This window comes from Chaetodon trifascialis, chromosome 13 (genome assembly GCF_039877785.1).
Source record: "Chaetodon trifascialis isolate fChaTrf1 chromosome 13, fChaTrf1.hap1, whole genome shotgun sequence".
Taxonomy (NCBI): Eukaryota; Metazoa; Chordata; class Actinopteri; order Chaetodontiformes; family Chaetodontidae; genus Chaetodon; species Chaetodon trifascialis.
Window position 1 is genome coordinate 13,982,517 of NC_092068.1, and position 16,346 is coordinate 13,998,862.

The following is a 16,346-nucleotide window of genomic DNA, read 5'->3' on the forward strand; positions in this document are numbered from 1 at the left end:
ACTATTTCAGTTGTGCATGTCTGTGATATTGATGACAGGCTGCTGCGGATGTTGACAGAAGAGCCGATAAAGTCTGATCGATCCTCAACAAGACTCTCCTTTTATAGAGGGTGATGTAACTTATTGGCCATGTGAGTTAATAGTAAATTAGATTAGAAGCCACAACATATGCTGTGTGGTTTGGTCACACGCTCATAAGACGTGGAACTAACCTTGAGGATTTCAGGATTTCAGCAAAGTGGTTCAGAACTGAAAGGTCCAGATTATCTGATGTTTTCTGCCACACCTGAAACAAGAGAGCAACAACGCTTTCGTCAGCTTTAAATGATTAGCTTCCAGGTGCAATTAAAAACTTTCAAAATAAATACTGGCTGGACATAAAAATAAATAAATATAAATAAATCTAAAGCTGTAATATGGAAGCTGACCTCCAGGTCACACAGCAGGGCCTGGAAAGCAGGTATGTGAGGTAGGAAATCAGACCCAGAGCTCAGGTCCGCTGAACTTGAGAGATAGAGAACCAGCTGAAAGGTTCTATAGCTGACCAGACTGCCCTTCATCTTCAGCAGGAAACCTAGCAGCTACAAGGAGAGCAAATTATATACTATATGAGGACAGATCACGACAGTAAGGTAGCATATTTTGAAATGTGCAGCTACTCCAGTAATTTTACAAGCTCTGACAGACCTTGTATCCATTGATGCGGTTCATTTCCTGCTGCATGGCAGAGTTGGTCTCCAGCACAGAAATTAGAACTTTAACTGCTGCGTACAGAGAGCTATCATCTGGTGCCATTGCAACCAGACTGAGAGCAACTGTAGGCCCACCGACATACAGGAAACCATTGGATGCATTGCTGGGGGTAAACGTACGCACACCTAGAACAGAGAGGCAGTGTAGTTAACAAATGTTCCTGCAAGAATCAATATAAATAAACTTCTCTAAATAACACTTTATTTACCAAAATGTCCAACCAGGGCTGCTCCTATGGTGCGAGCTGTACCACTCAGGTGCTGGCTGATGTTTCGAGCTAGGAGCACAGGCGTGGAGTGATCCCGAGATGTTATCCCCATCTGTAATTACACACTATGATCGCACCTCTGTATCAAAACAACAAACACATAGGTTCAACATGGACTCACCTTACCTCTTTAGCAATCAGCCTGCAGTCCACCTCATTGTAATCCTCTCTGATCTGCGCCACAGTTGTTATTTTAGAAATTGCTGGGTTGATGCCAAATGAGATCCTCTCCTCAGGAACCAGCCTGAGAGGGAGAGACTCAGCATCTGGATCATGGCCTGGACACAAACAGAGTTAGGAAAGACAAATGTAACGTGTCACCATAAACATCACTACTAAGAAAAACTAGTTGCGTAATTAATGTACTAATTATTTGTCCTCACATAACACATACGTTGTAACAATTTCAAGTATTCCATTGTTATAGATCTGCCTCAGTGTATAAGGTACTCCTATACCGAACACCATCTGTTCTACAGAGAAAATCATACACACATGGAATGAGCACCATGACAACATAATTAACAGGATACCATGGCATGGTGGGAAGACATAAATGACCCTAAAAACTAAAAGAGTGATTGATCAAAACTAAATTCCTAACACATCTAGAAACACCTCATCTTATTCTGAATAATTCAGCATGTATCATTCTCTGCTCTTATCATGACGACTTACAGGAAGTAACCGAAAGACATACTGTAGAAATCTGGTGAAATTCTTGCACAAGATCTTGTGACTCACCTGTGTTGCGCAAAGCCAAGAAGTTTCCAACGTAGGCGGTTCCTTGTGTGTATATGACACCCACAGCCTCAGGGCTCAAAGCCTCTTCGAACAGGTAAGCAGGACCCACTCGCCACACCAGAGCAGCGTGCTCCTTCCAGAGAGCTGGTGTTCCTATCAGTCCGTACACATCGATCACAGCTGTGGGGTCCATGGAGACATACTGACCAGGGAATGGCTGAATATACCTCATCTGGCAGAAAATGCAGATGCACAAACACATAAATGCCACATTAGACCAAGAATAATGATAATCATCAGCTCCTTGGTCATTCTCCTTGTCATACCTTTCCCGTCCCCACTGCCTTGCCGTTGAAGTAGGCTGTGGCCAGACAGCATTTCTTCACGTCTTTTGCCATGACCACAGCCAGATGGTGCCACTGACCTGGGACCAGCATGCTAGAACAGCGAAACCTCAGTGACGTAGGCAGAGAAGTGGGACTGCAAACTTCTGGTTCCATCATATCTGTTGCACGGACATGAAGTAAGACATTTGTGAAAGCTAGAAAGTTTTTACAATTTCTTGTAAATCACATAACATTATGGAAAGCTTATCAAAAGTAAATATTGACCAACCTTTATTGCTTTTCTTACCGAGGTATGTGAATGCTTCCTCCTCTGTAGAGATAACCAGACAGCCATCATAGGCCGAGAAGGAGATGGACAGACAGATGTACTGTTGTTCAGTCCGGGACATATGGCGAACCACTGAGAGTAGACGGATTGGGTGGGAATCACAGGCCGAACTGAACCTGTTGATCTGGAACCAGCAGGAAAATGAGAGACCAGCTGTAGGGGGGAAGCCCCGGCAGTCTAAAACATGAAAGGGAGACGATTAGACATATTATTAAGATTTACACACAAATATGAATTAAACAGTTGGACTCATCACCTACCGCCTCCGATTCCACCTGTTGAGATTAAATCAGCAGTCACTCCTTTCACTGTGGCCAGAGAGGGCAGGAAAAGGCAGCTGCAAAGCAACAAATTCACTGTTTTAACATTACAAAGTGATTTCATCACAAGCTGCACCTCAATGAGATCATTTTTGCAGAAATTCATATTGAAGGATTACTCTATGTATAGCACAGTTACAGTCTTTGATCAAGCAGAGATAATACTGCTCATCCTCATTCTATATTAAGTTCTGACCTTCATTAAACTTCATCATGTCGATAATCATCTTTTTCAATATTACCATATTTCCTCAAATAAAAGCCGGTCGGCAAGTAAAAGCTGAGTCTCAAATAACACAAACACAAACAAAAAAAGAAAACTAGGAGAAACCTGTTGTTCCTCTGGATTACTCATCTAGTGATAGAAAGTCACTGCGAGTGTATGTGTGCAAATGTTTCAGACAAACTGTATGTTATAGTAACGTACAAACACGGTATGGGAAGATGGCAGTTGCAACATTTCAAGTGCTGTACATGAACTTTGCAAGTCAAGTTTTCCACAACACGTTTCTACATATGTTTCACAATAAAAGCCTTATTAATTTGAAGTGGATACAGGAAGTGTCGAGTTTGTATAAATAGCGTAATGCAGCAACTTTAACCAAGTGAAACAAGAACTCACCCATAACCACTCTCACTCATGTCAAACTCTACAAAGGCAGGTGAGGAGGAGACCCGGTGTGGTCTGAAGGTGCGTGGTGATGTCATAGACACCAGACTGATGATCTGGTGGGTTGGGATCGCAGAACCAACAGACGATTCGCTGCGAGTTGAGGAGTTTAACAAGCTGAAGGTCCGTTTCAGTGTCTTTACTGGAGGTGCAGATGAGGCATCTGCCTCTGTACTGTGACCTGTTTTAGAAAACACAACCAAAATTCAGTGTGACCTGCTCCGTATGTGCTTGAAAGACCAGATTAAAACTCACGATGCATCAGTAAACAGGAGGCATAACAGAAAGATTAAGTTGTTATAACAAAAAATGTATGTACCATTTGAAACAGAAGCGTTGACCAGTGGTTGACATTCTAGTTGTAACTGCATGGCCGTTCTGTTTGCCACGCACATGAGAGGGTCCCCTAAACACAAGAACTTTCTGCAGAGGAAAAGGAAACCAGACCAAACCAAACCAAAGAAAACCATGTCAGACACAGAATATTGTGGCACAAAAAAGCCAAAAGCTGCTTTATCTTCAGTATGATAAGGAAATGCATGCATCTGAACCTCAGAGGCTGAGTATGTTTCACCTGAAGTCTGCGTGTGTGATGGCCTGGGAGGAGAGCTTCTCCAAGATCCGTGTAACAGGTAGATGTAACGGGTGGTTTGGAGTCAGCAACATGCGTTTACAGTGGGACAGGAGCGTGGAGACCAGACCCCCCTCGCACATTACCTGGCGGTTTCGCTCAGATTTGACCATGGCCTGAATGTGGTGCGCCAGTGAGAACTGCACCTCCATAGAGAGCTGGCAAAGAAGGAAATAAATTTGTGTCATACATAGTAAGTAACATTAGGCAGTGTCACATGTTCCAGTCTAGAAAGGTACCTGTGGGTCCTCTGGAGTAAACACTGATGGAAGAAGAGTCATAATAACTCGGATTGCTCCTGGATGAAGAATTGTATGATTGCAGGTGAACCTACTGTAAGCCGAGCAAAAAACACAAAGCAAATACAGGTTGATACTTGTGAAATCACACAGACACAATTCATTACTGCAATGTAGATATGGCTGTAGATCAAATTCATGTCATAGGAATATGGCTGAGTCTTCCACCACCTCCAAACAGTTATAAATATCCACCTGTACTGAGACTCTGTGCAGGCTGTCGAAATACTGGGTGCTGTGTTTCTGGATCTTCCCTGTGCGTCTTCTAGGGACTGAAGACCTGACCCCAAGAGGACAGGGGATGGCCCTGAGTACACTCCTTCATGCCCTGTTGGTCCATGTAGTTTCTCTTTATCTTCATCACACCCATCCCTAGGCTCTCGTCCCAAGTTTAACTCCAGAGGAGAGTAGGTCCCTGTAGCGAACTGGTCGAGATAGAACAGCAGCCTTATGCATGTCCGAAGAGTGACGGGCAGATTGAGTTGTGGTGTGGTGGAGGGAGTGGTGGGAGCTTCACGGGTCTCTGCTAACTCAACAAACTGGTGGAAGCTCTTTCCATTAGACTGGTTGTCATCTGCAGTCTTGGGATATGAGGCCTCCTCATCAAACTTTTCTTTCTCAGGGCCTTCACTGTGATGGAAACAGCCCAGGTGGAGAAGAGCGTCCCCAAGCCTTTCATAAAAGCCACCAGTCTCAAAATGGTGTGCATTTACTGTGTGAAGATGCACAGCCAAGGCCAGAATGTGGAGAGTGAGGAGGAGGAGGTCCAGCAGCTGTTGATGCCCCAGGGACTTCCACACGTCCCCCAAGGGAGGGTCAGACAGAGCTCCTTCCATGTCGATCACCACAGACAGCAGTCCGGTGAAGCCTCCGGCTCTCCTGAAGGCGTCCCAGCTGTTGGGGCTATCCAGCACCTTCAGCACAGACTGAATTGAAGAAGAATCAGAAAGACCATTTGAACAGTTAGCATGTGGAATCACCAAACACAACCATACATATGACGAAGCAGATTCTGTTTACTTCAGAGAGAGTGCATTTTGATAGACACTAAGCTCTGGCCAAAGCTCCAGCTTTTAAAAGCATCTCCCTAATCAATTAAAAAAAATGTCATGAAAAATAGATGAAACATATAGATATATCATAAATCATTTCTGGTAACTAGTTTTTGGAGGTGAACAAAATCACATTAGCTTTATTCAATTTAGAGACCTAATCCATCAGATAGGTAATGTGTGAGGCAGAACGCAGAGGGAAATGTGATTAACTGAAACTGGAGTAATCACAATGGCTCTTAACACTTGCCAACCTAGGTCGCACCCAATCTGATTGCCACCTGCAAACGATGTTAGCACAAAGAAGACACACACTCGCACACTCACACAAGCTCTTGCATGCACAAACGAGCACAACAGTATACACTCACACACACTGAATACACACAATATCTGCAAGTAAATGCTCTTCTCGCTGCCATCTATAAAAACGGACACATACAGTGGGTGTGTAACTTAGTTAAGCTTAATCAGATCTCTGTCCCACTCACTGATCTGATAGAGGTGGTAATCTTCAGCGTGCCACAGCACAAGGCTGCTTGCCTAATCAAATCGGTCCGGAGTTAACAGCTAAACCTGTTTTAGCAAATCAATCTGCATTTGTCTCTAATGTAATCAGGGTCCCACATGCTAAGAAAATAAATTCACTAGTTTGTAATGTTTTAAGAGCATTACAGTTTGTTATGATTTGATGTAGAGTGGAGACTACATTTACAGTTCAGTTGAGATCACTGCATGTGAGTGTTTCTGGATGTGTGTGTGCTGCTGCATGTGACTATAGGTGCATGTAATATGTATGTACCTGCAAAAGGTCCCGCTTCAAACCAAGTTCCTGCTGTGTAGAGGAGCAGAGGGCTCCGATGGCTGTGCTCATGAACTCCTCAGGGTTAATCTCAGCGAGCTGCTCCAAAATGCTCAGAGTGGGACCTCGATGCTGATCCTCATCCAAGAAGATCTTTAAGAAGGGAACCATACCAAGGTCTCGCACTGACACTGGAATACACATGCAAAAATTGATTGTACAACAGCAGTTTCTAGGCCTGACATGAATAAAGACACAAAAAAAAATGGACATGAAAGAAAGAAATGTGAATACCTGTGTTTTTGATCGAACGTAAGGTAAGAGTTGACACAACTTGAAGCATGCAGGTAGTGAGCAGTCTTTCACTTTCCTCCACACATGGCAGCTGCTGGGGATCTGAAGAGAAAAAGAGCTTCAGATGCAAATCACAGAATAAACATACAAGATGAGAAGACATTTCACATGTTCATATTTGACTGATGAGGTCCATGCCAATTGTGTTTCAAAAAAGACTCACGTTGAAAGTAAAAGTACTGAATTATTAGTGGCCATGCTGCTCAATCTCCACATTCACCGTAATGTATGTATTGTCATGTCAAACAATCACTCTCTATTCTTAGTAGCTGTTCAATCACGATCACATCAGAAGTCGAGGAAACAAATATGTTGGTTCATACTTATTTGAACTCCAGCCTTCCTGAGGATCTTAGCTCTCCTACGAAGTTCCTTGAGCAGCAGCTCCAGCAGACCCCAGTCACTCAGCACCTCAGCTAGCATACCACTGTGCACTGTCATCCTGCAGAGAAAAGGAGACAGGTCTTATCCAGCCCACATCAAGGAAACATGGCACCACTTTTCCAGCAGCTGCAACCTGTGGTGTTGACCATTAATTTATGAAGAAATATAATAAATTCATACTTAAAATTTGCAATTTATCCTGTCTTATCTGTCCTGTGTACACTTGAGCTAAGGATCAGACTAACCAAACTGAAGTGACTGAGAAAATTGTGTATTTGGTTATTTCTTATTTAAACTAGATGTATGAGTGTGCTTCTCATCTGACAAGAGGAGAACAAATTTTGATGAGAATCAGAGGAGAAATTCAAGATAAAATTCTTTAAGATGGAGTATCCTGAACAGTTCTGAATAATATGTGACCAACTAGTACTTCTCACCTGTAAAAACACTTGAGGGCCACCACCCCAAACTCTGTTCCTGCCACTCCTCCTGCCAGCGTCCCAGCCCAGTTCTGCTTCAGTACACCCAGCAGTGCCCGCAAGGTCTCATGGGGGATGTAGTTCATCTTAAATACCACCTGCAGGAAAGACAGCATGTAATCAGACCTCATATATTTTTTGTATCAAAGAAAAAGGTATGCACAGGGACTTTGCTGTCAACATTAGAAGTCATACCATCTCCAGCAGTGAAAAGAATAGTTTTTGGACAGGCACTGGTTTATGCCACACACAGGCAGCCAGCTGGGCCATCGACTGAACAGTCCACTCCAAGAGGAAGAAATTGGCTGGGTCTCTCTCCCATATTGTCTGCAGAGTTCGAAGAAGCTGGCAACACAGCAGAGAATCCCGAGAACGCAGCAACGACGCCTGCAGCAGGTGGAAGGCGGGCAGATTCTTTACTGCTGAACCTGAATACAAAGGTAAATTAAAAGATGGAGAGTCGAAAAAGTGTCACTACACTAAACATGCCAAAGGAGGTGTTAGCCCTTTAAAACCGGTCATATTGAATAGAATATGGTCTGCCTGTTTGTTTATTTTCACAGTCTCAAGTGGGAGAGAATGTATTCTTGTCAATTTAGCCAAAAGAGGTTTTGAATTTAAAGCTCAATCAGATTTGGCTCTGGCAAGGTCAGGGAGTCAATTTCTTAGAAAAAGGAAAACCAATAAATTATAAACAACCTTTAATGCAGAGCACACGCTGAATTCCACGAGCCAATTGAATTACACATACATAGATAGATTGAAAACAAACAACATAACATACATGAAGGCACAAGAAAAGTAGCATAATCTGCTTGATAGAGGTTGTTTGCTGCATTGTCAAAATATTTAGAGGACGTCTTAGTGTCGGGGCTAAAACACACTTTGTTTGTTGTGAATAAATATATACCTGGTTAGTAATAGGATTCATTTTCACACATAGTCAAAATTGCATCAGAACCAAATAAGATCAGCGCAAAACAGTCCCTGGTCCCTCTGCTGGAAAGAGATATACTCCTTGATGTGATGGATGGGTGCTGAGTGTGTGTGTCTGTGTGTATGTCTGGATGGGTTTGCGTGTGTTTATTATGGACACTCTATTTATGAGTGTTGGATGGAGGTGTGTGTGCATCTATGATAGATGGCTGGTTGCTGTAGGCCAGTGGTGAATGGATGTGGGGCATCCTAACAGAGTTAGTGGGGAAGCCTCCACTTCATCATCCCAGACATAATCACCTCAGCTTCCTGTTAACCTGAGGGGTGTTGTGTACTGCAGCGGGGTAGTGTTGGGGAAATGGGGAGTCAGGGTGTGTGGGAAATCAAGGAAAGGGAGTGGTGCAGTTTCGGTGGGTTATATCAGGGAATAAAAGTGCAAAGGAGGGATGAACGGTGTGGTAATTTGGGTGGGCCCTCTCCCCTATCTAAGCTTATCTTTGCTGAGCTACGCATGTGATAATAATTAGATGATTTGGAGTTTGAATTTGGATGGGATGGTTTAGAGTTAATTAGGATAAGGAGATAATTAGAGAGGGAGTGACTAGAGAATACCGATGCGGAAGTAATGATGGAGACTTGACCTACCTTTGGTGAGTGGTGGGTCGAACTTAAAGGCTGGAGGCTGGGGATTAGTGACGCAAAGAGCCACTTTCAGCTCAGCTTTTCCAAGCAGAGTGAAAGATGCAATGAGGGCCAGTAACTCCTCCACAGGCTGGAACTGATCCACAGAAACACCTTCCTCACAGCTATGATGGTATAATGATAAGAGACAAAAAAGGTAAAGACAAATCTCTGATGAAGTATGACCCCTCTCAGCCCCTCCACTAACAATAGAGTAACAATAGAGTTATCTTAAATAAGAACCAGTGAGAAATAAAGATTTCTCTGTACTGGCTCTAAAAGCAGACAAATGACATTTATATGAATAATTGCACCCTTTGAAAGGGCTATATATTTAGACCATGAAATTCCAGTTCATTTCTCAGAATGTCTATTCAATCTTGCCCTAACAAAGACAGAAATCAAATTATTTTGATGCCCTTTCATTTCTTTAAACAAGAAATGAGACCGCTAAACCGCTAAATGAGTCTCATTTGCTCCTAAGTCCTGAAATCTCATAGTGATTTCATTCTTTTTCTGATCATGTACTTTCAACTCACCGTTTCAGGATGTTCTCAAGGGCCTTGTAGCCGTCGTTGGTGTCAAACTCCATGAAGAGGGCTGGGCTGAGGGCATAGGTGTCTCTAACAAAGCTGAACACAGCCACGGCCACCTCAGCTAGCAGCGGTCCGGAGACATCAGCGCTAATGTGCAACAGGTTCTGGGTGCAGATACGCACACAGTTCTTGCCTAATGAGGAAAAGACAGTCTTGGTCAGTGAAGTAGTAAAAGACATACAATACACAGAACCACAGCGTCTCCGCAATCAAAGTTTCCAATGTGTCACCAAGTACTGCTTCAAGCACACTTCTCCTTGGACTGTTTTTCACTTTTACAGTTTATGGCAGAATAAAATCCTTCACTCTTAGCCTCTCTTCACCCTGTATAGCAAACTGCTGTGGAATAATTTCATAGCAAAGAGCTATGGAGTCATGTGAACAAAATCTCATGCTGGAAAATGCTGGCAACTTCTTAAAGTCCCAAACAAATCAAAGCTAACTTGTGGGAACCAGAACATTTGAGTGAATTATCTGTTCTGATGAAGGCATCGTGTGAAACATACTTGCAGTATGTCTCTGCTGGGATGTGTGGTCATGTGTCTGTATAATCAACTCATCTCATTTCATTATGTGTTCAGTGGAATTGATGGAATAGAGTCTATTATACCATGGAAGCAGAACAACTAATTGACCTAGTCGTCAATTGCTTACTTATGCTTACTTAACAGAAATGCTTACTTATTTACCAAATAGTTTTGAATTACATCACCTAGCAAGCTCGGGACTGTGTTGCTTGTTGCTACAGCAGAGACTGCCTTGAGGACACGGGAGGCCTGATGCCTCCAGTTAGCGCTGGTCTGGTCCCATAGTGATGTGAGGCCAATGATGAGACACTGCAGTTCCTGAGTTTCCACCAGTCTCTCCACATTGTCCGGCTGCCTACAGAGCTGAAGGAGAACCTGAAAAAGGTTGGAGTAAGACCAAAATCCAATGAAAAAGAACAGAGGCAGCAGAGAGAATTGGTGAGTAGAGCTATCATGATGAGGATGAAACAGGCAATGAGGTTACTGCCTCAACCGACCTGTGTTAGTGGCTCCTGAAAGGTCTCTTCTTTGGCTATGTTCTCTTTTTTAGCTGGAAGGCACACTAGTAGGTACAGACATCTCACCAAAGCAGCAGGGAGCGCTGGGTTTATACAGGACAATATATCCTACAAATACACACAAACATACACACGCAAATAGTAATAAATAAATCAGTATTCATAGTTTGATTTCAAAATACTAAAAATCAAAAACAAAACAAAACAAATTCTGAACTTACTTTCAAAATGTGTTTACAATACTACTAGTAATAATAACCCATATCATCCTTTTTTGATACATTGTGAAGATATGTGTGATAAATATGGCGTATTGTGGTCCACTGCCAGTCAACGATTTCACATAAATAAGGGTAATTTGCTCATGAATGAGTGACTCCAATCTTATATTAAAAGAATGTCAATTCACACACTGATGAACTGAAACTAAAGAAACCTGCCTCTGAAATTTCACTTGACTTTAAAAGCTAATTATCACTCACTGAGCTGTCAGCTGTCAGCAGTAGAAGAGATTTTAACAACAGCCATCCTTGATTGTCTCTCGCTTCACCGTTTGTCTCCTTTGTCTCCTGCCTCTGGAAGAACCGTACCACCTCACCACAAGCCCCCTCTGAAAGCACAAAGTCCACATTTTCTGAACAATGACTCCAAAGAGGTCATGAACAAAGGCAACAAGACACAAGACTGTCTACATACTGCAGCCGCTACTCTTCACCATCTACTTTCACAGAAATCTCTAAAATTAAAATCCATATTTCATTTCTATACTCAAGTTCATATAGAAAGTAACATGCGTGGTTGGATAAGTGTTCTCATAAATGTTTCACTTCACTTTCACAGGTTCAGAGAGAAGATTTGCATCGCGTTTCTATTTTGGAAAGTGTTGCCTTCATGCTTCACAGTTCCTGAAAAGTTATTTTAAAGTGACAAGGGTGTGCACTTAAAAAGTCCCACTTTTGTCAGGTAAAATAGCTACAAAGTACTAAATAGGCAGTACATGCATCATGTTAACCGTCATTAAACTTACAAAACGAAACCCGGAAGTGTCTATTTCCTTAAAAACAAAAAAGTTTTTCCTTCCTTCCTCCAGAAAAATACAAAAACTAAGACTAAGACATAAAGAGAGACAAAACTGACAGAACATCAGCAGGTCGCCAGAAAAAACATGGCAACCTCAAGAACAGAACAAGTATCATAAGAACAGATTGCATGTGCTTTGGCATTTTCGGTTACATGACATGAGTGATTTACAGTATGAGGAAAAAAACCACTGGAACAGAACCAAGGCACACTGAAAAAGCAGAAGTAGACAGAGGAGGTAGAAAGTCCCTCTACCTGGAAAATATCTGCACTGTATTTCCTGAAATGAGCAGTTGTTAGTACCTGCAGGCCTTTCTGTCAGTCTGTTGTGGATGTTACGAATGACAGCATCAGCAGTGAGAGCTGCAAGCCCCTTTATGTTCAGACCTTCAAGTCTGCCACCATCCTCACAGACCTAGGATCAGAGGAGAGACTCCGTCATAAAAAGATACTGGAGAGCAAAAAAACACATTAAAGCCTGCATTAAGTGGAGTGAAAACATGTCTCTAATATGAATTTTTAACCATTTTAGCATGGAATTATTGGCAAAAAATGTACACACTGAATGTACTCATGCATGACATACTTGCTGTAGCGCAGTGAAATGTGAGATGCAGTGAAACAATGCAATTATATTATAGTTAGATCTCAACTGCTTTGGCTAATGCACTACACTAAAAATAACACAAGCCATTGAGTACTATATGCTCTTTTCAGTTCCATAAGAGGATATCGCATTTCACTGAGTCTGCTGTTCTTAAGTGAGGCCCTACATTCTGGTCAAATCTCTGGTCATGAGGCTCACACACACACAGAATAATACACAGGCACACACACACACACACACACACACACACACACACACACACACACACACACACACACACACACACACACACACACACACACACACACACACACACACACACACACACACACACACACACACACCAGAGTGATTATGTCTGCTGTAAGCCCGATCAATGGTTTTATACACACTCGCAGTTCAGTGATGGAATTTAGACAGTTTGTGTGCCAGGGTGCAAAGAAAAAAAAAGTGGGGAGGTTTCTTCATCACTGTGCCTGAACTGCGTCACACTGATGACGAAACTTTGGACAGTTTATTTCCAATTAAACAAACCGAGGCCTGATGCCATGGATCTGAAGTGCGGTTGTATTTCATGTGACAGCTCAGTGAACTGTACAGATTTTCCAAGAGACCACATACAGACTCATTCAAGGACAGCGGTGGGATCAGCTGAGGGCCAAACATCTGACTGCCGCCTCATGTTGTTTTAATTGTTCATTCAAGTGGTCTGGAACAGTTTTAGAAATGACAGCGCCTTGAGGCATCAATTGAAGCTTTTCAAGGTTTAATATTAACTTGAGCTGTGGACCCACTTTAAATTCTCCCGCCGTGATCCATTCATGATTCTCCAGCTGATTGTTTCTAATCCTTTAAAGAGTTTGACATTAGAAAAACTTTGCCTTCATTCAGTGTTGAAAAAGAAACAGTCCATACTTGTATGTAAAGAGGCAGGACTTTAAGCAGACGCTCCTCTCTCTGCTCTACAGGAACATCGTCATTTCTGTGGTCAGGGCTCGAGCATGTGTGGATTCCCAGCTCCTGCAGCTGTTCCCTGAGCTCTTGCAGGAGTTGAGGGTCCTTACAAGAGCCCTCCACTTTGTCCACGTTCAACTCCACAGAGAGAGATAATTCCCCCGAAGCACTCAGCTCTCCAGTTTCCTTATTGATCCTTTCCCCTTTAGCAGTCTGGTCCTGGAGGGGAAAATGAGAGGCGAAAGTGAGAGATGTTCAGACTGTTCCACTGTTCTTTTTTTAGCTACCATCAGTTTACATAATATCTGCAGTATTTTTTTCATCATACTTCCTTGGTTTGCCTCACTTCCTCAGATAAATTTGTCCCAAACCTTCTTCCCCTGAGCACACTGAGATATCACCAGACAGAGGAGCAGGCCACTGACAGTCATGTGAATTGCTCAGTAAGTGGTCATCAGCCTCTGTGAGGGATCCACATGGTGTGACTGATGTCCAGTTGTCACTAACTGGAACTTGTAAGCCAATAGGCGTTAAAAGCATTTTAGCAAATCTGGACCTTTTTCATACAAAACCAAAGCCTAGGTTGTCCTCTCCCTCTCAGTGTAGCCCCTAACATCAAGTTATTAATCTTATGAAATAATTCCTCTACAGAAGTCTTTCACACTGGAGGCTGTTAATATAAATGTTACACTTCTGTCACACCAAGTGCAGATGAGGAATCTGGCTGCCAAGCAGACATGTTCCTGTATTACTGAGGCTTAACTGGAGCACTGTTTCCTCATTGCAGTGGTATTATTTTGGGCACTTTCCGTGTAGAGACATACACTCGTGATGAACAATGAGGGCTACTGGTCGAAACAAGGCTGCTAAACTGACGCAGGCCAATAGAATCAGTTATGATGGTAAGTAGAGAAAAAAGTGGCTCACATTCCAGAAATTCGTAATACTTTGATGTTTTCTCGTGTGAAAATGTTCTGTGCCGCTCCTTACGTGTGAAATGCAGAAGCAGAGTTTTATCCTGACACACAATCAAGTGTGTCAAAGTGAAAAATGCACAGATGATCAACTGTACAGTGACTTCAACATACCATTGAAAAGGAAAATCACTCATGCAACACACAATCAAATCCTCATATTCTTACCTGCACTTGTGTGAGAGCCATGTGGCAGTTTTCTAGCTCCAAGAGGACGCTGTCATCTGTGCTGTGTTATTCCAACTGAATGAGTGGTCTATCTCTGTTTCCATGTCAGGAGGAAAGACAAGCAGAGACCTGCTAAGACATGACCGGCGCCTACTGTGCAGACCCTTCTGTGAAACTGCCCGCCCCTTACTAATCTGCAACATGCAGACTGAACTTTGAACAAGCAGAGCAACTTCTATCAGCTGGCCCAGGTCATGTGCTTCCTAACTTCCTTAAAGAAGCAGAAGTGAAAGACTGTTGTTTAGCTGGTTGTATGGGGCCCTCCCACTACAGCTCAGAGAAGAGTCCCTTTGCTTTTAATAGATGTGTCATTTAAGGCTGGCATGAGATGAATCACAGCGACAGGATCCCATGATTCACCGAAGGGGAGCCAGCAAACACAGCTTGTGATGACAGGTTTGTGTGGATAAATTGAAGGCTTTGACTTCCAGGTGAAACAATTAGACACAAATTGCATTTTGCGTGTTTGTCTGCAGAAAATAGCTGGAAGGATAGGTCTGTTGGACTGTGTTTAAAGGGTTTAACAACATAAACAAAAGTTTAACCGCGTCAGAAAACATCCCAACGGATGTCATCTTGATTTGTTTTTGTTTGTTTTTTTAATTTGGCTCACGCACCGGGCGTTCAGTCATAACAAACAGGTCTCTGTGGTTTGAATGCTTGTGGCGCGTCAGTGCAGTGATTGGGAAACTGCTGGTGGTATCGGTGACAGATTAAAGGCAGTGCTGACATAATGTGGCTAAACAGCGCCATCTTGTGGGTCATAAATATGATGAAAGGGGCCTGATCTTGAGAAATGAGACACCTGTCCCAAACAGACAACCGTCAAACCTGTTCAGTCATGTACATACATTTTGTTTGCTGAGGACATTTTAGCAGAAAAACCACTGGTGTGTCACCACTGGCATTGATGACGCAGCCATAATCTCAGTCGTTATCTGTGGTTTTCTAGCATAATAACTCAGTGGCATGGCTTATTTTGGCACTGAAATTGCATGGCTCCATCATTCATGTGATTTTTCTGAAGTAATACGATACGTCCACATGTCGACGATGAAAGGAGCTTGCAGACTTGCGGTACAAAAAGTAAATAAAAGTCGCAATAGAGCTGCTGTTGTCGCTCTTTGACATCGTACCTGCATCGGCCGCAGTCAAAGCCTCTCTCTCCGGACACCCACTGGCGCGTTGTCACCCATTTTCAAGCCGTTTATTCACTGATTTGCCTTCAGTCGATAACGACTCTCTTGGCTAAACTCAAATCATCGCACTGCTGTCGCCGTACTAACTTTTCTAAGCTAACAGCACGTGCAATGACATTTATCTCGTCCCAACCAAACACGCATTATTTTCAGCCACTGTCGCAGACATGCAGTCTCTAAATGCCGCAGCTTAACATTTAACAGTTTTATTACCGCTGCATGAAGTATCTTAGGCGTCACTATGAAATTAAAGGCTGGCTTGCTATCAGGCAGGGGTGATATAAGGCTAAATTATCGCATAGCATGATGCATTTTCCTCTAATAAGTTAATAAATTTATTGACAAGTTACATTAACACTTAAGTTAAAAAGTTGTATCAAGTCTCCTTAAAAACAAGATGTATTTAAATATAGCCTCCATCACACTCATGGTCAGTATGACCATAGACATAATATACGTAGACGCCTCATTACGTGCTGGAGCGTAATCCAGCGTCGCCGCCATATTGGATGGGTCTCCGCTAGCACCAGAGCCAACCGAAGTCAACGTAAAGAGAGCAACTATGCCCCTATTTTATTTATTTATTTTATTTTATTAAGCTTCCCAGCCCCAGTT

The 16,346-nt window shown here is 42.7% G+C and overlaps 1 protein-coding gene across 1 annotated transcript in view; it reads right to left on the minus strand.

Moving 5' to 3' along the window:
• Positions 1-14,508, minus strand: part of wdfy4 (WDFY family member 4) — a 39,218-nt gene extending 24,710 nt beyond the window's left edge. Inside the window, exons 1-27 of the mRNA XM_070977805.1 lie at positions 14,473-14,508; positions 13,292-13,549; positions 12,073-12,184; positions 11,172-11,299; positions 10,669-10,797; positions 10,357-10,546; positions 9,588-9,777; positions 9,013-9,173; positions 7,627-7,859; positions 7,390-7,529; positions 6,892-7,010; positions 6,509-6,610; positions 6,215-6,405; positions 4,556-5,286; positions 4,301-4,394; positions 4,005-4,219; positions 3,750-3,853; positions 3,383-3,611; positions 2,701-2,777; positions 2,399-2,617; positions 2,092-2,270; positions 1,766-1,997; positions 1,148-1,299; positions 962-1,073; positions 688-878; positions 429-581; positions 213-286 (exon numbers count right to left, since the gene is read on the minus strand). Of these exons, the coding sequence (XP_070833906.1) occupies positions 213-286; positions 429-581; positions 688-878; positions 962-1,073; positions 1,148-1,299; positions 1,766-1,997; positions 2,092-2,270; positions 2,399-2,617; positions 2,701-2,777; positions 3,383-3,611; positions 3,750-3,853; positions 4,005-4,219; positions 4,301-4,394; positions 4,556-5,286; positions 6,215-6,405; positions 6,509-6,610; positions 6,892-7,010; positions 7,390-7,529; positions 7,627-7,859; positions 9,013-9,173; positions 9,588-9,777; positions 10,357-10,546; positions 10,669-10,797; positions 11,172-11,299; positions 12,073-12,184; positions 13,292-13,549; positions 14,473-14,493 (4,736 nt within the window). The 5' untranslated portion in view covers positions 14,494-14,508. The remainder of the gene's footprint in view (positions 1-212; positions 287-428; positions 582-687; positions 879-961; positions 1,074-1,147; positions 1,300-1,765; positions 1,998-2,091; positions 2,271-2,398; positions 2,618-2,700; positions 2,778-3,382; positions 3,612-3,749; positions 3,854-4,004; positions 4,220-4,300; positions 4,395-4,555; positions 5,287-6,214; positions 6,406-6,508; positions 6,611-6,891; positions 7,011-7,389; positions 7,530-7,626; positions 7,860-9,012; positions 9,174-9,587; positions 9,778-10,356; positions 10,547-10,668; positions 10,798-11,171; positions 11,300-12,072; positions 12,185-13,291; positions 13,550-14,472) is intronic.
• Positions 14,509-16,346: the final 1,838 nt, after the last annotated feature.